Genomic DNA, 22,499 nt, shown 5'->3' on the forward strand with positions numbered 1-22,499 from the left:
TGGAGCTAGACTGGCTCCACTAGCTGTGTGACCTTAAGAAAGTCACTTAACCCCTCTGCCTCAATCTCATCTGCGAAATGAGGATAATAATATCTTCCACAAAGGATCGATGCAAGAATGTAATGAGTTCATGTAAGTACTTAGAACAGTGCCTGGCAACACTTAGTAAGTACCCTGCAAGTGTTAGCCGCTATTACTTAAGTTTCAAAATGAAAATGGCCTGAAGGTTTTTATACAGATTATGAAACTAATCCATACCTATTATAAAATATTAAGAAAATATATAAAAGTATAAAGAAAAAAATGCATGCACTTCACCCATCAGCCAACAGTAACCAGCAGCACCATCGAGACATAATACCAATATTTCAACTACATGCTTTCAAGTCTCAGGTGGGTTAACATACACTGTGCATAAGCACACACCATCCATTTTCAAACAAAAATTGGATTATACTATTCCTACTATTTTGTAGCTCACTTTCTTCAAATAACATATCACAGTTATATGCTTATGTCATTAAGTATAGATACACACCACCATGTTAATGCCACATAACATTCTATGGCATGGATATCTTATTTTATTAAACTACTTCCCTTTTGGAGCTCATTTAAAATTTTTCCAGGTTTCCTCTAATATAAACAGTGCTTTAGTAAACATCCTTTTCCATAAACTTTAAATATATATTCAATAATTTCTAACTTTCAGATATATTGCAACTGTTAGGATAAAGAGATGATCTGTAAAATTCTGGATACATTGTGGCCAAACTGCCCTCAGAAAGGATGATCAGGTTATTCATTTTTAAATATAATTTAGTCAGAAAACTATTCCATAATTACCAAAGAAACACATTATCATCTCATTAATTATTACCATCTCAGATATCTGTGGCTAAAGACAGTATTTTAAAAGTATGTTCTTACTATCTATATTAGATAATCTATGGTACTAGGATTCAAACTTTTTTTTTTCAAGTTCAAATTATATGGAGCTTTTTAATGTTGAAACACTAAAGATTAAATGCAAACAACACAAAATCTCCACTATCTCATGAAAACACCTGATATCTTAGAAGCTCATCTTTGAAAGCAACAAATTTCAAAATACAAAACCATAAAAAAACTTCCGAAAGGCCCCAACCAGGATTTGCAGGAAAGCTGCTGGGAGAAGCCATCATACCTGAGAAATAGGAGTCACCACCAGCTGGTCAATCCCTGTCTTCGAATTGTAAACTTTCTGCTTCACAAATCCAGGGTCGACCACATAGTAGATGCCATCAATAGTCAGTGATGTCTCTGCAATGTTGGTGGCAATCACGACCTGCAGGAAAGACAGACACAGCTGGCTTGAGCTACCCAGGTTCGGCCCTGAGGTGTGAAACAGAACCTCTGAACTCAAACATCTTCCCAAAGGAAATGTGCAGTTATCTCCCTCTGCAGACGATTAGATAGCACTGAATCTGTTTGGCCTCAAATTGGGAGAAGGGGAGGGGACTTCATCTTAAGGGTTAGCTTGGGGAGTGGGTAGAGAACCTGAGAGAAGTGGAACAGGAAAAAGCAAAGGCCAATCAAAGCCAATTTCATTTGGTACAAATGGCTACATAGCTCATTTTCTAGATCCAATGTTGATTACTACAATTTTAATTTTCTAGCACCCTGGGAAAGCAAACTTCCTGGCATCACATGTGCCAGTGCAAAATGAGATTTTTCTTCCCCCACGGGGCCATCTGGACTACAAAATGGGCTGTTTGTGTATGTGGAACAAGAGGGAGCTTTTTTTTTCCCTAATCATAAAATGAACCATGAGGTGGCAGAGGAATTTCACGGTTTGCATGTGTGCAGCAGTATTTGTGATCTAGAAGATTATTGGTCTCAGCTTGGCACTGCCACTGCTCTTCCACCCAGAGGTTCAGCTAATAAAACACAATTGCTCGGGAAAATCATTGCTGGGAGGCACCAGAACATCTCACATCATGCCAGCACCTGACCGACCCTGAGAGGCTTCTACCTGCCACAGGGTTGCAGACGCCCTCTCAGAAAGAAGTCCAATCATCAGGAACAGAACAGAGAAGGAATCACTATCTTTCCCCCTCCAAACCTACTCCTCCTCTGTGTTTCCGTTCTCAGCACCATCTTCCATCCAGATGCCCAAGCCAAAAACCTGTGAGTCATTCCCGACTTCTCCCCTGCCCTTCTCCCCTACACTTCCAGGCACCCACTATGTATCATCCATTCTAATTCTTTAATGTTATTCAAATCCATCTGTCTTCCATTTCTAGGAAAATGAAAACATATGTCCACACAAACACTTGTAAGCAAATGTTCACAGCAGCATTATTCATAATAGCTAAAATGTGGAAACAACCCAAACGCCCATCAACGGATGAATGGATACATTTTGGATGCAGTATCATATTCTACAAGACTATTATTCAGCAATAAAAAGAAATGCTACACATGCTACAACATGGATGAACCTTGAAAACACGCTAAGTGAAAGAAGCTAGTTACCAAAGACCACATATTATATAATCATTTATATGAAATGTCTATAACAGGCAAATCCATAAAAGCAGAAAGATTAGTGGTTTCTAGGGGCTGAGCAGAGTGGTGAATAGGGGTGATTGCTAAAGGGCACAGAGTTTCTTCTGAGGGTGATAAAACTGTTCTAAAATTAATTGTAGTGATTAAGTGTTAATGACTAATTACCATTAATAATGGTAATTAATGATTGCACAATTCTGTAAATATACTAAAAAACACTGAATTGTATACTTTAACCCTCCATCAGACGCAGCTGATCTCACAGATTCATTGCACACAAATTTTCAAATATGAAATACGTCTTTACTAAGTCACAAACACGACTGGCAATAGGTTACAGTAGAGGGGAAAGATACGGAAGCGATGAGTCACAATACTTAACTGTTAGATATTTGAAAATTTGTGTGCAATGAATCTGTGACATCAGTTGCATCCAACAGAGGGTTAAAGGGGTCAACTGTATGGTATGTAAATTGTATCTCAATAAAGATTAAAAAAAAAAATCCATCTGGGGGCCAGCTGAGTGGCTCAGTTGGTTAAGAGCGTGAGCTCTGAGAAACAGGGTCGCTGGTGTGATTCCCACATGGGCCAGTGAGCTGCGCCCGAGCTGAGCTGCCAATAGGCAGCAGGATGGCTCAGCTGGTGAGATACATGCTCCTAACAACAAGGTTGGTGGTTCGGCTCCCACATGGGATGGGGGGCTGCGCACTGCCCCCGCCCCCCGCAACTAAGATTGAACACAGCACCTTGAGCTGAGCGGCCGAATGGGCAGCCGGATGGCAAATGGACTTGGAGCTGAGCTAGCTGAGCCCTCCACAGCTAAGATTGAAGGACAACAACTTGGCTGTTCCCCTTCCCTAATTCCACAATAAAAATCTTAAAAGAAAAAAAAAAATCCATCTGTCTCCTCTCCCATTGTCTCAAACACACAGTTTCAGCTCCTGGAACTACACAGCTCCCTGAAATGGCCACACCGTCTCGCCTCTAGACAGAATATCACAGGCTATTCTGTCTAATCAGAATGTGTGCCCTCCTGCCCTTCTTGCTTAGATGAGCATGCACAATCCTTCAGTACTAACTTAGATCCTTACTTCCTCTAAGAATAGTGGGTTGGGTGCTCCCCCTCTAGGTATCCAGAGCATCAGTAGCATTTTCACACTACATGCTAAGGACTGACTACTGGTAGATGATGTTCCACAGCAGAGAAGCCGATCCTCAGACTGCAGCCCTGGTGTCTACCCCAAAGCCTGGAAGAGGCTCAAAAAATGTTTGTCGAATGAAGGAAAGGAGAGGAAGAGGAAGAAGAGCAGCGGTCACATACAAAACCCTCATTCCTTAACCAACTGGCTAGATTTGTCTCTGGAACAATAAACAAGACCTGCATACATCTAAGCAATCCCCACCGGGTCCAGCGGCATATATCTCATGCTTTCAGAACATAATGGAGCTGCATTTCTGCCCAGGGCTACCTTTCTGCTGCCAGGTGGGGCTGGGTCAAAGATTCGGGTCTGCATCTCACTGGGAAGAGCAGAGTACACTGGGAGGATAATCAGCTCTGGAACATCAGGTCCCAGAGATTTCATTCTTTCATACAGGATCTCACAAGCAGTATCGATCTCTTCCTGACCAGTAAGGAAGACCAGGATGTCACCTAAGAAGAGAACAGGAACATTCATTTACTTTCTCTGTGTATGTTCTATCCAACATTAAAAGAACTCCAAATGACAGAAAACACCCTCAAATTCTCACCTCTAATAAATCAAGAACAAATCAACTTCTGTTCGTGTTTATTCTGTTTATTTTTATTTATTTATAATTTGTGTCTATGTTTAAATAGGTAGATTTAAACCCTGTTCACCATTATTTATACTTTTACCACCACCATTTCAAACATGCAGACCTGAGACTTATAATACTTAAAAGGCATCTGAGTGAAAAAGATACCCACATTAGGACTTTTGGCCCAAGAGGGAAATATGTTCTTTTCCCCTACCTGGTGGTTCTGTTAAATGGATCTGCATGACAGTGATCAAGCTGGCATCCAGATAATCTGTCTCCGGTTCCTTTGTGTACAATATTTCCACTGGATATGTTCGACCGGGAATGGTAAAGATGGGAGCTTCATAGAAGTACTGAGAAAATTTCACTGCATCTAAGGTAGCTGAGGTGACAATTAGCTTCATGTCCTGACGTTTCTGAACTGTCTATAAAGGGAAATGCAATGTGACTTACTAGGAAGGACTATACAAAAAAGGCACAGGTACTCAAATCCCATTCCCAGAATTCAGTTCCCAACAGCTAGAAGGGTCACCAAAGAACACCCAGTTACCTTTTTCAACAATCCAAAGAGCACATCAGTGTGAATTGTTCTCTCATGCGCCTCGTCCAACATGATGATTGCATACTGAGTGAGGTCGGGGTCAATCAGGCATTCTCGGAGCAACATCCCGTCTGTCATGTACTTGATGACTGTTTCAGGGCTGGTGCAGTCTTCAAATCGAATGGTGTAGCCCACCTACAGCAGAACAGAAGATGAACACCTTAGAACCAAACCTCTCCCTTGTGCAATCACCAGGCAAGATTTCAGCCCAGTCAGACTGTTACCCGTAATCTTATTAGATAAGAATTTGATCAAGATATACAGTGATATCCTCATAGTAAAATCAGTCTTGGACTTGATCCTAAACAGATCAAAGATGACAATGAGAACCCTCTCTCCCTCAGGAGATACCTGAAAAAAGGTAGCATTATGCCCATTTTAATAGAGATCTGGGCCTTTTACTCTTTCTTCAGGCATTTTCAGAACACCTTACTACCCTCTTACCTCTTGGCCTAAGCAACAACCAAACTCCTCTGACACTCTTTTGGCCACCGACATGGCTGCCACTCTTCTGGGCTGGGTACATCCAATCTTGCCCCTGGAAGTGTAACCTGCCTCCGCCAGGTACTGGGTAATCTGCGTTGTCTTTCCAGATCCTGTCTCTCCGATAACAATCAGAATCTGATTGTCATGGACAGCCTGAAAGCAACAACAGAATATAAATACTGTCATGAAAATCTGCCACTTGTTACTCTGGAGTAAAATAACTAATGGTTATATTCTAAAACTAAATGAGAAATAGAAGACACAATAATATACATATGGTAAGATTATAACCAGGGTTTAAATTATTTTTAATCATGCACAGAAAAAAATATTAATGATTTTTTTTTCTATGGGTGATGCTTTTTCTTATTTTAACTGCACGTATAACTTAAATGAAAAACTTTAAACTTTATGAGTATTCCTTAACCGACGCAAATTTATTTTTTTAATTTTTTGGTTTTCTTAAATTCATAAAAATAAAAAGATGCTAAAAGCGTAAACTATCACCCAGATATCCCTGATATGTGTGTGTGTGTATTATATACATACATACTATATATATACTATACATATACTTACATAATTTTTAAACATTATATACGCATGGTTAAAGAGTTTAACAGTAAGTAAAAAGGTATATAGTATTCCTTTCTACTGTCACTCCCAAATCACCAGCGTCTTACCTCCAACAGTCACCTCATTTCTACACTGTTTATAACAGCAAAGGACTGCCATCAACCTACATGCCTACTAAATATAGGACTGGTTAAATAAGCCAGAGCACATTCATACAACAAAGCACTTAAAAAAAAAAAAGGAACAACTTCTGAGCTATATAATTAAGGGGAAAACGTAATGGGCAGAACAGTTATATAACATGCTGCCATCTAGAAACACACACCGTATATATAAAATATATAATGTCTGTGTGTGCACACATATGTATTTGTATTTGCTTATATACATGTAAGATATTGTTGAAAGGATTCACTAGAAACTAGTAAACTCAGTAGCCTCAGGAAGTATGGGAGTCTTAAAATCAGATCTCCAGAAAATGGAAAAAAGTACTTGAAGCAAAGTCTTACTTATATGGGATCATCCCATAAACGGGAAAAATGAGCATCCTCATTTTTCTTATTGACCAGAGCTGTTGTTCTGTGCAACACGATACTCTGTCCACTCAGAACTGCTCTAGGGTCCCCCAGTTCAAACAGATTTATTTCCTCATAGGAAAAAAAAAATGTGTAGACTGATATATGTTTTTGAAAAAGTACTTGGAAATGCTCTGGTTTTTTCCTATGCCCTCTGGAAAAGCCACTTCAAGTGTGCACATTTCAATTAAAACATGCCATCCTTCTCTTAGAAAAGACCCCTACTTCCCCACCAATACATCATAAAGGGGCTTCTCACCTGGACCAGCTGTTCCTTCAGTTTGTAGATGGGTAGGCTCTCTCTCTGCTCAATGATTGACATCTGGGTCTTTTTTCCGTAAGAAGCTTTATTGCCCCCAAAGGCATGCTTCTTCCACTCAGGAATGTCGTTGGGCATCATCCCAATACCCCTCATGTTGGCAGCAATCTGCCTGCCTTCCGCTGCAAAGGAAACAAGCGACTTAATACCGGTCTGAAGCTACCCCACTGCCCCTCCTCCACATTTCTCCAGTACATCCTTCCTCTCTGCTAGTTCCATGTTGAAGCCACCATTCTCTGCCCTCTGAACTATTATAAAAGCCTCCTAATTCATCTCATGTGTCTACCCCTGCCTCATCCAATCCATTCTGCAGGGCACCTTCAAAATCCTTTGGAAATGCAATTCTGATCATGCTACTTCCCTGCTTAGAACTTTGCAACATTTCCCAGTGAATTTTAGAATTGAGCCCTAATTCATAATATCATCTACAAATTCCTGGCCTGCCACCCCTCATCCCCCACCACTCTGTCCATCACTCTGTATTCCAGCCACACAGGCCTTCTTTCCTACCTCACAGCCCCAGTACAGGCTATTCCTCAGCCTGGAACACACTCCCCAACCTCTGCCCCATCCCCAGTGATAGACTAAGCCCTATTTATCCTTCAGTTCTCAACTTGCCCAGGAAAGTGACCCACTAAGCCAACTACACTACCTGTACTTCATATAGCACTTGTCATGATTTAGTTAGCTGGTAATTATTTGATTAATATCAATCTTCCCTATTAAATTGTTAAGTCTCATAAAAGCAGGGATCATGTCTAATTTACAGCTGTATTCCTGGTTGCACAATATAAATTAATAAATACTTGTTATGACTGTATCCAGCAATTAGTTATTATTTACCAAAGAACTACATGAAAAGGAAAGTTTCAAAGCTATAGTATTTTTAAAATAAAAGTTTTATGTTATTCAGAAGAAAAACTCAACCAGTCTAATAATCTGACCAGGGTTACCAAAACAAGGGCCAGCCAAGTGGCTCAGCTGGTTAAGAGCTCACTTGGGAGCACCAGCTCTGAGCAGCAGGGCTGTGGTTCGGATCCCACATGAGGGCCAGTGACACTGCCCTCTACAGCTAAGATGATGAACAACAGCTCGACCTGGTGCTGGGCTGCTGTGAGTCGCCGGCGAAGGCTGCAGCAGGGCTGCAGTAGGTCTGCAGTGGGCTGCCGTGAGTTACGTGAGTGGCTAGCAGCCAGTGTGAGCAGCTGGTAGCCGGTGTGAGCTACCGGGAGCCGCTGTGAGTGGCCGACCAATGACCGGCGACCGATTGCCTCACCCAGGAAGAGCACAATGATCATACCAACATGGGCCAGTGAAGCAACGTACTCCACAACTAGACTGAAGAACAAAACAGCAATTTGTCTACCTGTCTGTTCCCCTCCCCGCAATTCCCCAATAAAAAAAATCTTTAAAAAAACCAAAACCAAAAACAAAAACATGCTTTAACTGAAGGGAAAAAGCAAATCACCAAAGCCAAGGCTAAATCTTTAGTATACGCTGACAGTGCCCCTTCCCTGTGTACTTGAAGGCTCATATTTTTTTGAAAAGTCCACAGGGTCTGTCCCAGGGTCCTACCATCAGGCAGAGGATCAACCCAGTGTTTGTTGAGTCCCATGGGAATAGAATCCATTTCGGCTTCCCGTTGAGCCTGCTTGAGTTCCCGTCTTTCTTTGGCCAAAGCACTCTGCATCATTGCTGCTTGGGAGAGGGAGCCATCTGGGTTCTAGTGCAACAGAGGACAAGGCAATATCAGAATGGGATTCCGGAATGCATTAAATGTCCAGGAAATAAGATGTAGATGTTAAGCCACTTCAATCTAAAGAATGAGACCCACCTAGAAGAAAGGTCCTATCAACATACCAGACTACATGAAAGAAATGGATAAACTACAGCAAATTCAGAGAAAATGAACAAGGATAACGATAAATCCCTGAAGGAATTGGGGATGCTGGCTTGAAGATGGGAATTCCAAGGGAGATAGGATATATAAGAAAGGGATAAGAATTCTTCTGTATAATCCCAATTACTAAAATTAAGACCAATGTGGACACCTCAGTAAGAAAGATTTCACTCCTGCCTAAAAAAGAACTCATGATCAGATCCACCTGAAAATGGAATGTGTCTTCTTAAGGGCTGGTGAATTCCCTGTCACTAACAATGTCAAGCAGACATGAGAAGACCACATGGAAGGAACACTGTAGAAGGATACATGGGTGGATTACAAGCTCTGAATGGGTGGCTGGGCTGAGAGACCTTTAAAATAACCCTTTTCCAAACCTAAATTGTATCATAACTGTTCCATGAACTCTTCTCCTCGTAGCTCTGCCCTCCACAACACCCAGCCCTATAGCTTCCTATTAGGAGCCAGCAGCAATTGGTCAAGTGAACCCCTTCAAAACTGTCTTTGAATCTGCAAGGTTCAAGCCCTAAGGCCTGGGCAAAAGCAGTGATATTAGATCAAGCACACGTATTGAGCTCTCCTTTCTCCCAAAACACACTAAAATGAGAGCAAAATAATTAAAAAGGCAAAAGTAACAAAGCTGAGTCAATCTCCCTTTAAAATAAAAATATTCTAGACCCTGACCAACAGTCAGTGCTACCTCCTGTGGCCTGAGTTCTGCTTACACAGATCTAATAGCCTGCTCTGAAAAACTAAACTGTTACATCAAGAAAAGAAGTTCACTTGACATGTCCAGGTTAGAGTCCCAGCATTTCTCACCTTAACGATTTTTATAGGGCTCATGTCCATGCTTTGCTTGGTGTGCCCTCTCAGGAATGGAGGCTCTTCCTCAACCAGTTCAATCTCAAGGTCCTCATCTAAAAGGCCCCCAAAAAGAAGAATTAGCCAAAAACAAAACACAGAAATGACCAATCCTTTTCACCAAAATAATTAATTTCCAGTAGTACCAGCAGTCTTTATCACAGTTGCCCTGTAAGGTCAAAAGGACAACAATACAAGTGAAACTATAAACCAGGTGACTGGCCCCCCTGTTCTCCAGCCTTTTCTAGGGCATCTGTGCTCCAGCCCAAGAACTGATCAAAGCTACTTTCAAAAGAAATTAAGCCTATGGAAAAATGCTACTCTGATATTCTGGATGGTACTAAGGCATTTGCCATTCAATTTCATTATAGAGTAACTCTTAACCCACAATAAGATTGGCAAAAAATAAAAATAAGTTGGACAGTGGAACACTACCCAACAATGTGCAGCAGCAAGAACTCACTCACACTTATGGTAGACATGTAATATGGTACAAAAACTTTAGAAAACAACTTGGACTGCCTGGCACATTTCCTACTACCCAGTAATTTTCCTACATATTTAGAAAGTGAGAAGGTCTTGCATATGAGCATTAAGAGCCAAACATAGGGCTCTAAGCAATAGGGGTTCGAGTCCCGGCTCAAGCTGAGCAGCCGCTGAGCTGCCAACAGGTGGCAGGATGGCACAGCTAAAAAAAAAAAAAGAGAGACAAACATAGGAATTTTATAATAGTATTATTCATAAACATAAACAAAAAACCAGAAACAGCCCACGTGCCCATGAAAAGTAAAATGGATAAATTATGGTGAATTTATATGTAACAACAACACTCTACAGCACTGAGAATGAATGAAATACAACCATAAAAATCAACAAAGATAAATAAAAAATTATTTAAAAAGAAATTAAGTTCAAAAACAGACTAACTAAACAATATATTTTCAGATGGATATACAGATGGTAAAATGCTAAAGAAAAGGGAGGAAATGATTAATGCAAATTTAGGATAGTGGGTACTAAGAGGAGGAAGGAGAAAGATCTAATCAGAGTGGGCATTAGGGGCTTCAAAGGTGCTGGTAAAGCTCTACTTAAGCTGGGTGGTAGGTTATAGATGTTCACTTAGGTCTTCATTTATTATTGTTATATGAATTATATATGTTCCGTCACAGGATTTATTTCACAATTTAAAAATATTTTTAATGGGCTGTTAAAAGTTGTTTCCAGGGCAACTCAGAGGTAATCTAGGTGGATTCAGGGTTTTTATAACAATTACTAAGAATATGAGATTAAATTTACTCCCCAAAATACAATTACAACTTTTTATATCCTAAAAACTTATTATAAGCAACAAGCATAATACATAAACGTTTCCCAGAAAAATGAGTTTTTTTGCTTCCATCATGGAGTGACCTTATTCTTTTGAGAGATGAGTGGTGAGACCCAAGGAACAAATTATTTATAACCACTGGATTAAACTACAAATAAACCGCCCAGTCCAGGAGCTCAAATTGCCAAATGTCCTCCCAATCCATTATCCTGCTCAATCCCAGTGGCTAATTACCTTCTTCGTCATCCACTTTAGGGAGAATGCCAGTCTCTTCATCGAAGTCTGGAAACTCTTCTTTGGAAAGCACATTGGCGGCAATCATCTAGCCAAAGAACAAAAGGCAGCACTTGTTACTTGCTAGGATCAAAACTCTTCTCTTGTAGGAGAATTAATAGAGGTTTCGTGTAGGAAACCAAGGTTTTTTTCCTCCTCTGACCCAGGATTGCAGGGCCTCATACATCATACATCCCATCCCTGGGGACAAGACAACATGGTGCCCAAACGCGTGGCTCAAGGGTCTCTTCCCCAGGAACAGTTATCTGCTCCTTCTCTTGGTTCCACAGCACTCTGCACACGCCTCGTTATGTAGTATGTAAACCTTCACAGCTATTTGTTTCCACCTATCTCCTCCACTGGACTTGGAGTTCCTCAAGGGCAGGAACCATGAAACATTTGTCTTTGTAGCCCTAGCATCTACACAGTGCCTGGCACTGTTTATTCTGTTTATTGATGAATGATGAAAACAAGAACAAACATTTATGTAGCACTACCACATGCAGGCAGTAATCTAAGAGCTTCACTGCTATTAACTCATTTAATCCCAAGGCCACCACTGGCCCTGTTTTACAGAGGAGTACAGCGGCTAAAGAGGTAGAGTAACTTGGCTCTGAATCACACAGCTAGTCCGTGGCCAGAAGTCACCCCAGGCCATCATGCTCCAGGGCCCACACTCTTAGCCACTATGCTACCTGCTGTATGACTGTGGCCATAAAAGCAAATAGCCCCAACCTGTTTGATCTCCCACTTCTCTGGGTCAGAGATGCGGGTAAGGCGCTTGCGCTCCAGCGAGTCATCTTCTACTTCAGGGGCACTGACGAGGGAGAGGTGAGTGGGTCTGTCCGGATTCCTCATTGAGGTCTCCTCACTGGTCTCTCCAACAAGATTTCGTCGTCGATTTGGGTTTAGATCTTCCCCAGTCTCTTGATCCACATCCTAAGGCACAAAAATAATGAAGCTAGCTTACTTGCCGTCCTCTTATGTTTCCTTGGCCATCAAATATGGTCATAGGTTGGCTATCTCACCTACCTTCATGCTCAGACTAGTCTTGGTCCCAGTGAAGGACAGCACTTTGACCTTGACCCTCTGGCCTTTGCTCACCACATCAGCCACATTGGCCACACGGCCTTCCCTCCGGAGCTCAGAGATGTGCACCAGGCCTTCCCACCGCTTCCTGAGGGAGAGTCAGAGACATCAGGGGCATGCCTAAAACACCTTTTCCCCAAGAGATTCCCGCCTTGTTGGAAGTGAACAAACAAAAATTGTCTTAAAACTCAAGAGGAAAGTACCAAGAAGGTGGTCAAATAAAATAGTATTACCACCCTCCCAAAGGAAAGGCATGGGGTGGGGAAGTAGACATAACAAATTCTCATCTGTCTTAACCAGCAAAAGGACAGATCTCTTGAAGGTAGGGGAAGGAATAAATGGCTCCATGACATTTCAAATAAAAAGCCAATTTCTAACAACCTGATATGGCTGATTTGATTAAAGTGTCATTAAGCGTAACTTTTTTAAAAAGTGAAAATCCTGTGATAATAGAAATTCTGCCCAGCACTGGTGTGAAAGAAGAGCACCAGCCATTACCTTAGTCCCTCCAGCTGCACAAAGCATCCAAACTGCATGATGCTGGTAACTTTGCCATTGTAAATGTCCCCAATGGCGGGCTCTTCCGGCGGAGGGCGGTCCACATGCTTATCCCGCCATCTGTCCAGATTCCTCTCCCCATACTTGTCTCGGTCCTTCCGGTCTTTGGGGGGACTCTGACTTCTGCTCCTGGACCGATATCTAGACTTCCCTTTATTTCTCTCCCGGGTCCTGGAATGCGATCGAGAGCGGGACCGGTGTCTTCGCTTGTGGTCTCTATCTCGGTCTCTCTCTCTCTCACGGTCGCGGTCGCGGTCACGGTCACGGTCACGCTCTCGATCTCGGCTCCGGCTCCGCTTCTTCTTCTTTGTCTTATCCCTAACAAATCAACAAACACCTATTTGAAAAAGAAACCAGCCCAATTTCATCGATGCATCCCCAAGTACCCAGCACAGTGCCATATACATGGTAGGTGTCTTCTAAGTGTTAAAAACTAAATTAGAGTTTCAATAACTATGACGTCCCTGCAGGCCAATAAAGGATGAGGCCAGAAAAGTATTCAGCCTCTGTGAGTCCAGACTTCTATCCTCTGAACGTCTTAGCATTTGTTGCATAAATATTCTTAACAGGGAGCAATGAAAATAAGTCCAACAATATGGTACATGGCCAGTCTAGATTGTGTAAACTTGCCCAAAATTTTGCTTGGCTGGTCCACAAAATTCAACTATCACAGTATCCTATACTCCCAAAGGATAGGACACCAGGGACAAACCGGTGCTCAGCATCTCTTTGCTTCTCCTGGCCTGCTGCACTGGGCATTAAGGCCTCCAGCTCTTTCAGGACATCCACAGCGACTTTCACATCATCTTCATCCAACATGGTCTATAGGGGCAGAGGCCAGCAAAGTTAGGAGGAGAAGGGGGGAAAAAATCACTCAAGAATCTGTACTTCAAGTACCACAAATCTGACAGCACCTATATCACTGCCTACTTAGGTGAAAGAAGCAGAAGGGGGTCCAGACTTCCAACATAATTTGAGACAGAGGCAGAGGAATAAGCAAAGGCTCTTGGAAGTCATTTCTATATTTGGCAAACCCCTTGTCCTTAATGCAAGGCTATGGAAAGAAATGAGATATCACCCCGTCTGTGAATCACACAAATAATGATTATTAATAGAAAACAGATGCTAAAATTTTTTTCAAAGCATCTCTCCCCTCTGCACTCCCTTCTCCCCTTTCACCTGCTTTATTTCTTTTCATAGTTCTTATCAGTATCAGATACATTACGTACTTATTTGTCTATTACCTGCCTCCCCACTAGAAGAGTTTACGTGTTTATTTCCTGCCCCCCCAGCCCAATACTAGAATGTAATCTCCAAGAGGGCAAGAAATCTAGTCTGTTTCGTCCACTGCTGATACTTAGAACAGTGCTTAGCACATAGCAGGAACTCAATAAATACTTGCCAAGATGAAATTTAAAAATCAAAAGATCTGATATTCTAACATGCAATGGAGCAAAAAAATCTTATTTTATACATACTTCATATCCTTGGTCACTGCTTTCCAAAATTCCCAAACTCATTTCCCTCAAATATCATTATCTAAACCCTTTAACACTATTCTATACATAGCATTTGCTCAGGGCGTGATCACTTTTCACTTTGAAAAATATGTGACAATAAAGGTAAACTTAAAATTAATAACTAATGTGACAGGGGCCGGCCGAGTGGCTCAGTTGGTTAAGAGTTGGCTTGGGAGCGCGAACTCTGAGCAGCAGGGCTGCCAGTTCGGTTCCCACATGGGCCAGTGTGCTGAGCCCTCTACAGCTAAGATGGTGAACAACAGCTCAACCTGAAGCTGGGCTGCCGTGAGCCACCATGAGCAGCCGTCCAATGGCCAGCAATCGACTGCCTCAGCCGGGAAGAGCGCAATGATCATAATACCAACATGGGCCAGTGAAGCGATGTCCTCCACAACTAGACTGAAGAACAAAAGAACAGCAACTTGTCTGTTCCCCTTCCCCAATTCCCCAATGCTGTTCCCCTCCCCCAATTCCCCAGTAAAAGCTTTTCAATAAATAAATAAATAAATAATAAGACAAAGAAAAGAGGCAGGGGTGGGGGGAACATACAGTTATAGTATATTCTCAAAATGGTATCAGTACCCGAACAGAAGGGTTGTCTGGTTGGCAAAGGCTTGGGAAGAGTTCCTTCAGTTTTTCTTTCTCAGTTTTGGGTTTAACAACTGGATCTTGTTTCATTAAACAGCATGAAGGAATTAAGAAAAAAAAAGATAAATTTAATATTCTTAATGGTTAACAAAAGAACTTCAACATTAGATATGCAACAAACTAAAAACAGAATGTGGCATTTTTCTACATATTACTCATATACATTACTATAAACATAATTTAATTTTCTAAAAAAGAAAAAAAGAAAATATTGATTATAAAACCCTCAACAAACTATCTGGGCATTGGGGTGGGGGTGGGGGATTGCATCAGTATTCATTTGGTTGGTTATATCTTACAATTCTTATAATTTTAATTTTGTCGTAAGTCATTTGAAAATTTTTACTAGAACATTTACTTGTTCAGCAGCTGTTGCAAGGGAAACAAACACAATTTACAGAGTGCCCATAATCTAAACCATTCTGCAAGCTAGGCTCAGCTGGAAGCTCTGCTCACCTTTGCTAGTAGAAGGCTTTGCTGGAGGCCGCATGGTTTGTATGAGACGTAGCAAGTTACTAATAAGAGAATCCTTTGAAACAAAACAGAACAAAAATTGTCAGCCCCTGGGTCAGTGCTTAAAAACACTAAGAAAAGGGATGTTCTTTAGAGAAGAGTGGTTATGCCCACCTGCCCCATTTTCCTAGAGAGGTGTCACAGGCAATCCAGTTATATCACCACTGCTTAGTGGCATGAAAACATTACACACTTAATGGTGTATTTGATTGATAGGTATAAATTATTTCCTTTCTGTATCAAAACCCCATTTTAAATCCTATCAAAATTTAAATTCAATAGTGACATTAAAATAAAACGGTCTTGGGCCGGCCGAGTGGCGCGATGGTTAAGAATTGGCTTGGGATGCCAGAGGGCCCCGGTTTGGATCCCGCATATGAGGGCCAGTGACACTGCCCTCCACAGCTAAGATGCTGAACAACAGCTCAACCTGGAGCTGAGCAGCCATGAGTCGCCGGCGACGGCGTAGGCTGCAGCCCCTGTGGCAGTGGGTTGCCATGGGCTACCGTATGTCGCCAGCAGCCAGCGTGAGCGGCCAGCAGCTGCAGTGAGCGGCCGTCCAGAAGCCGGCGACTGATCTGCCTCACCTAGGAAGAGCGCAATGATGGTGCCAACTTGGGCCAGTGAAGCAACGTCCTCCACAACTAGACTGAAGAACAAAATGACAGCAACTTGTCTGTTCCCCTTCCCCCAATTCCCCAGCACTGTTCCCATCCCCCCAATTCCCCAATAAAAATCTTTAAAAAATAATAACAAAAAAAATAAATAAAATGGTCCTCAGATATACATACCGTGAATTCTGCACCATTTTTGATCAGAGAAGCCTTAAAAGTATCAAAGGTGGTGTTTTTCTCAGCAAGACTGATCACAAATTCAGCTGCAAATGAGAAAAGGGATTAAAACAAGAATAGAGACTTGAACAAAATATCAATTTCAAATATGCTAAAAACAAAACCAATTAGGCTATTCAACAATCATAAAAACCAAAGACCACCATCTAGTAAAAAAAAAAAAAAAGAAAAAAAAAAGAATTTAGACTACCAAGATTATCCATGTATGTTCTAGCTAATTTTTTTTTTTTTTAAGATTTTACTGGGGAATTGGGGAAGGGGAATAGTGTTGGAGAATTGGGGAAGGGGAACAGCCAAGTTGTTGTCCTTCAATCTTAGTTGTGGAGGACGCAGCTAGCTCAGTTTCCAAGTCCAGTCGCCATCTGCAGCCTGCCGGCAGCTCACAGCCACTCAGCTCAAGGTGCCGTGTTCAATCTTAGTTGTGGGTGGGCATAGCCTACCATCCCATGTGGGAGTCGAACCAGCAACCCTGTTGTTAGGAGCATGTGCTCTCACCAGCTGAGCCATCCTGCCACCTCTTGGCAGCTCAGCAACAGCTCAGCTCGGGTGCAGCTCACTGGCCCACGTGAGAATCAAACCGGCGACCCTGCTGCTCAGAGCTCGTGCTCTTAACCAACTGCACCATCTGGCCAGCCCAACTAGCTAATTTTTATAAATGAAAAGGAGCTATTACTACAAAACGTCTCATTAGGCCTTTGAGTGCATTTAAAGGAGGAAGACCTTGTCCCTTATCACCGTACTCTCTCATGAAACTATTAGGTGTGTACAGTGCCATATAAACTCTAGAGGTAACAATGTCCAAAAGCGCGAGTCCAAGTATACACAAAGGACACACACATAGGATGCTTTCTAGTTTCTGGGAAGGCAGACACAATCTATATATGAGGGCCAGGCAGCTGCTGGATGGTACAATCTCCAAGTTGAAGGTAGACTCACTTGCCCCCCAAATTTTCTCTGCAAAACTGCCTAATTCTTGAAATTTCTAATATTAGAGCTTTTTTATTAAGAGCCTTTCGGGTGAGGAATGCATTTTTTGATAGGCTGAGATAATATGCCTCAAACTTGTGAGTGCGACAAAAAAATCTGAATAATTTCATTTGGACTTTAATCCTAACAAATAATAACAACATGTAAGATCTTAATAACTAACTTATAAACTAGTACTACCACACCATTTCCATGCTGGAATCTGCCTTTATGTTTTTGATGACAATAAGTGAAAGCCAAATGCCATCAGGATACATGGACATAGCTTATACATAATAATAACGCCAATGGTTAAGATCTTTTAACCATCCACTACATGCCAGGCACTATGCTAAGTGCTTCACATGGGTTACCCATGATTCTCACAACAACCCTCACAGGTAGGTACTGTTGGGGCCCAAGACAGGCCGCCCCAAGAGATCTCACAATGGCATATTGATTACTTTAAAATTACTTGACAAGCAGCCGGTGCAAGAATCATGTCTGCCATCACCAACATCCTCATGTGGGGGCTGCTGTTAACGCTGTTTAATTATCTGGGGCTTAAAAAAAAAAAAAAAAAAAAAGCAAGCAGCGATGGCCGCTCCGGGTTTCAGTGACAGCTCTGGGAAATAGTTTCTAACAGCTCGGTCTGGAGGGCTCTCAGGCGAGGCCAAGGCCGCAGGTTCCCTAGGCCCAAGTCTCTGTGACAGAGGAGAACGACTCACACCGGCACACTCAGCCTCTCAACCCCCTTTCTCCTTCCGCTTCCCTGAATCCCAAACCCAGGCCGCAGAAACCTCCCGGTGCTCACCCAGATCCTTGTCGTTGATCCCCAAGTGATTGTCCAGCTCCGTGCAAACCTTCGACACTAAAGACAGGTACTCGAGTTTGGCGAGTTCTTCCGCGGGGCCTAGCTCCGACCCGATTACGGCTCCCGCCATGGCCACAGCCACCGCCATGGCTACGGCTTTGCCTCCGCCTCCTCACCGTCGGCCTCCGGAGCTACTCCAGCCAGGCTCCAGTTTTCCCTTCCGGGTCGGCGTACAACCCTTTTGTTTACGGTAAATTGAAAACTCAAGGAACTTCTGCCGTAACCGGATAGATCATAGAGATCAAAACAGGAAGTGAGTAAGGAAGGGACGGCCGAATGGGTTACGCGGCTGGCGCCCTCTACAGGCCAGCGAGCTTCTTGGCCGGCTCTCAGTCCCGGGAACGTTCACCCTCAGCGAGCTCCCGCCCTACGTCGGCAGAGGGCAACCGTGGCCTATGCAAAGGGCGCCAGGGAGGGCGCCACCAGCCCGCGCTTGCGCTTTAGAAGCCTTGATTAAAAAAAAAAAAAAAAAAAAAAAAGAAACCTTGATATAGGAGCCCTAATTCAAGTTGCGGGGGTGGGGGAAGCAAACGTCTCTTTACAATAGATCCCTATGTTCATTGCCACGGCTTTGCCTCTACATGGCTCATGACTATCTCAAACAACTCTGTAACAAACCAGCAGGCAAGGTAGTCTAGTTGTGTTATTAACTCATTTTACAGATGAGGAAACTGAAACTTCCGCTATCTAGCTGAATGACTTTGGGCAAATTAACCTGAGACCTTTGTTTTCTCACCTGGGATAGTGTTGCTCTAACGGGGTTTAGGTGATGACTAGGAGGTAGCCATGCAAGGAGCCTGAAGTGAGTAAACAAACCATAAAGGCCGTCTCTACCATCCCAAGGTTGAAACAATGGTCACTTTAAAATGTGTCTGTCAAGCACAGATCCCCTCAGTCTGAGACCCCAGAATGCCACCTGGCTCCTCTCGTGAAAACCATTTCTCAACCCCAGATTTCCCCAGTGTTAATGATGCTAATACCCTCAGTCCTCTCAGAACTCGTACCTTCAAATATCTGCTGTGCTATGAACCCAGGGCCAGAAGCTCAGGTCTCCCAACTTCTACTCTGCATCCCCTTTTCCTTTGTGGCAACCCTATGGTGAGGTGAGGGTTTCCCCACATCACACTGCTCTGTGTGATAAATAAAGAAATAGAGGCACCCCCAAAGTAAGTGACCCTGTAATCAATCAAAACGGAGGAAATCAGACCCTTTGGCTTTTTAACTTCAGGCTGCATTACACTGCTGCACCTTTGGACTCTGTTCCACCAACATCTGACCATGGACTAAAGGATGGCAGGAGAAAACCCCGGAGCAATAGTTCTCAGTGCCTCCAAGAGCGTCATATTTCCAGGTTCCTAAAGAGTCAGTACTGTACCCTCTGAGCTCTCCCCATTCCTCCCCTTTCTCTTCCTTCTGTTCCCCATGAATGGAATGGAAAATCCTGCACTTGATTCCATGTGCTTAACTTGCCAGTTTGGAGTTAGGATATCAGGGGCTTATTCCATTTGACTTCCTTTCTTTGTGCCTCTTTGCCTTTAAAAACAAAAATTATATTTATATTCTGCTTTCCTCCAATATTCAACTGGAAGAGGGAGGAAAATCTGGAGTTTGTTTTGTTTTAAAAGTTCTGTGGGAAAAAAAGGGCATAGGACCATACATGTAATAAGAGTAGCAGTAAATACTGTAAAAACGTTTCTAATTATTTGGGAATTGTTGAACATATATCTCAATAGTGAATATTAACAACAAAACTTATTAAATTTCATCTACATATGCCATTAACTTTACATTTTCTGAAGTAAAAATTTTTTATGCAACACACATATTTCCTGTAACAGTAAGGAATCTTTTTGAAGCTGAAGGAAAACAGGTAAATACATAGCTACTGATAACTTGACAGCCCATATACAGATACATGTGGAATCTTACTGTGGATGAAAAAGGGGTGCTGTAATAAATCATAGATTCCTAACTGGGCAGCTCCTGGTGGGTCATGCACCAGGCCTATAATTTCTTCAGTGAACGGTTTTTAAGCAAGCCCCGCCCATTGTTCTTGTGCATTTGGTTAATACACCTTTGAAATGCCAAAAGTAATACTCCTCAAAGGCATAACCACCCTCAGGAGAACACTTAATCTTGTAATCCATTCCCTGCCTTGCTTTCTCCCATCTTCATGTAATCTTTCTTACATTCCCTCTTTAATTTCAAATGCATAAAAGACACTGCAAAACTGTCATTTTCCATAGCACTTTAGATCTTGCTTCCCAGCAATTGCCGTCAGTTTTGGCTCAAATAAACTCTTATAAATATTCTCTACACTTTTGGACATTTTTTTACACGGACACTACTCTTTCTCCCATAAGAGACCCTGAACCAAATGCAATTCAAACTGAATGCATTTGGATATCATATTTTAAAATATTGTACCAGATATAGTTAGTTGCCCATTATTGTTATATTGCTTTCCTTAGACAGTCTCCATGTGGCCCTTTTAACACAGCCATGACAGTTCCCAGTAAATAATTTACCTTCACCAAAAAATATTTTTAAAAATAGCCTATGCTTAGTCACTACCCACACTACCACCCATGATGGATAAGAAATTATTTCCCACCACCCCCCTTGTAGAAACAAGGGCTGTGATTTCATGCTTATTCCCAGACTGATATATGTGTTCAACCCTAACCACAATTCCCACATTATTTCTGCTCTGTCCTGGAGACTGGTCCCAGCTGTGGGATGCTGGGTAAGAACTTCGAGGGTTGGGGGAAGTCAAGAAGCAGAGAAGAAAGCACTGAACCTCTTAGCAACCCTAGATTGGATGGGGGAGGGCAAAAATAGTCTGTAACTGAAAGGTGGCATCCTCAGGGAAGCTGGTGAGAAAAATCACAGGACTTCCTGTCACCAAACAAAATCGTGTAGCTGCAAGCAAGACAGCTCTGGCTTTTTCTGATGGAGTAAAACTGGAATCTGAGGGGAAACGCCCCTGCTCTGGAAGGAAAATGAAAATGATTTGCTTCTAAGCATGTAACTGCCACGCAGCTATGATTGTTATTAATGTAGAGAGACTTCAGAAAACATGGACGCTTCTTCAGTGCTCCCCTGGAGCCCCAACACAACCGGAGAGCCGGGGAACCAACCTAAAGACACTGATGAGAATGGCCTGAGCCCTTTCATCTGAGGCCCATGCGGATAGGGAGAGGACCCCAGAGAAAGTGAAGCAGTGAAACACCCCTCACCTTTCACTCTTTGACTTTTCTCCAAAATTCTTCTCCAAATTTGAATCAATTCATCAAACATATATGGAACACCTACTTTGTGCCCAGGCACTGTGGTGTGTTCCGAAAAGGATCATTAGAGGTCTGAAAGGCAGTAGAAAACCATCAAGGAAAAACTAGGATACTCTAAATGCCATACTCATGGCAGGGGACAGAGCTGTGTTTATAACTCAGGCATTTCTGCTGCCTAAACATGAAGGCAGGTGATTGGAAGACAAAAAACAAATCAGGTCTTCTCTCTGTCATCTGAGGGTAGCTGGGAAGAGGCGAGGGGGCAGACCAGGGCCAGGGTCATCTCACAGGGCAATTCCTCCTGTTGCAATCCATTATTTGTCTGTCTTATCTTCTAATGCCCAAGCACAGCCTCAGTTTTGCGCAAAATGTCCCTGACCTAAAATTCCCTCTTTTCTTAGGCCATCAACCTGCCATCAGTAATAATGGATGCTTTGGGCTCTAGATTCTTTTTCTTTTTTTTTTTTTTTAAGATCGTTTTTTAATTGGGGAATTGGGGGAGGGGAACAGCGTTGGGGAATTGGGGAAGGGGAACAGACAAGTTGCTGTCCTTTTCTTCAGTCTAGTTGTGGAGGATGTTGCTTTACTGGCTCATGTTGGTATCATCATTGTGCTCTTCCCGGGCGAGGCAGATCAGTCGCCGGCCTCTGGACGGCCACTCACGGTGGCTCTTGGCAGCTCACACCAGCTGCTGGCCGCTCACGCTGGCTGCCGACCACACATGGTAGCTTATGGCAGCCCACTGCAGCAGGGGCTGCAGCCTATGCCGTAGCTGGCAACTCATGGCAGCCCAGCTCCAAGTCGAGCTATTGTTCACCATCTTAGCTGTAGAGGGTAGTGTCACTGGCCCTCATGTGGGATCCGAACTGGGGCCCTGCTGCTCAGAGCTGGCGTCCCAAGCCAGCTCTTAACCAACGTGCCACTCGCCTGGCCCTGGGCTCTA

The 22,499-nt window shown here is 42.8% G+C and overlaps 1 protein-coding gene across 2 annotated transcripts in view; it reads right to left on the reverse strand.

Moving 5' to 3' along the window:
* DHX8 (DEAH-box helicase 8) overlaps positions 1-18,463 on the reverse strand; it is a 27,633-nt gene extending 9,170 nt beyond the window's left edge. For both annotated transcript variants that reach the window (XM_019665596.1, XM_019665595.1), the window contains exons 1-17: positions 18,207-18,463; positions 16,367-16,452; positions 15,519-15,591; positions 14,997-15,082; positions 13,607-13,716; positions 12,835-13,212; positions 12,280-12,424; positions 11,983-12,186; positions 11,209-11,296; positions 9,606-9,703; positions 8,462-8,609; positions 6,827-7,008; positions 5,375-5,569; positions 4,880-5,065; positions 4,544-4,754; positions 4,020-4,201; positions 1,187-1,327 (exon numbers count right to left, since the gene is read on the reverse strand). In XM_019665596.1, the coding sequence (XP_019521141.1) occupies positions 1,187-1,327; positions 4,020-4,201; positions 4,544-4,754; positions 4,880-5,065; positions 5,375-5,569; positions 6,827-7,008; positions 8,462-8,609; positions 9,606-9,703; positions 11,209-11,296; positions 11,983-12,186; positions 12,280-12,424; positions 12,835-13,212; positions 13,607-13,716; positions 14,997-15,082; positions 15,519-15,591; positions 16,367-16,452; positions 18,207-18,354 (2,661 nt within the window). In that variant the 5' untranslated portion in view covers positions 18,355-18,463. The remainder of the gene's footprint in view (positions 1-1,186; positions 1,328-4,019; positions 4,202-4,543; positions 4,755-4,879; positions 5,066-5,374; positions 5,570-6,826; positions 7,009-8,461; positions 8,610-9,605; positions 9,704-11,208; positions 11,297-11,982; positions 12,187-12,279; positions 12,425-12,834; positions 13,213-13,606; positions 13,717-14,996; positions 15,083-15,518; positions 15,592-16,366; positions 16,453-18,206) is intronic.
* Between the last annotated feature and the right edge of the window lie 4,036 nt (positions 18,464-22,499).

This window comes from Hipposideros armiger, unplaced genomic scaffold (assembly GCF_001890085.2).
Source record: "Hipposideros armiger isolate ML-2016 unplaced genomic scaffold, ASM189008v1 scaffold_447, whole genome shotgun sequence".
In the NCBI taxonomy this organism is placed as follows: Eukaryota; Metazoa; Chordata; class Mammalia; order Chiroptera; family Hipposideridae; genus Hipposideros; species Hipposideros armiger.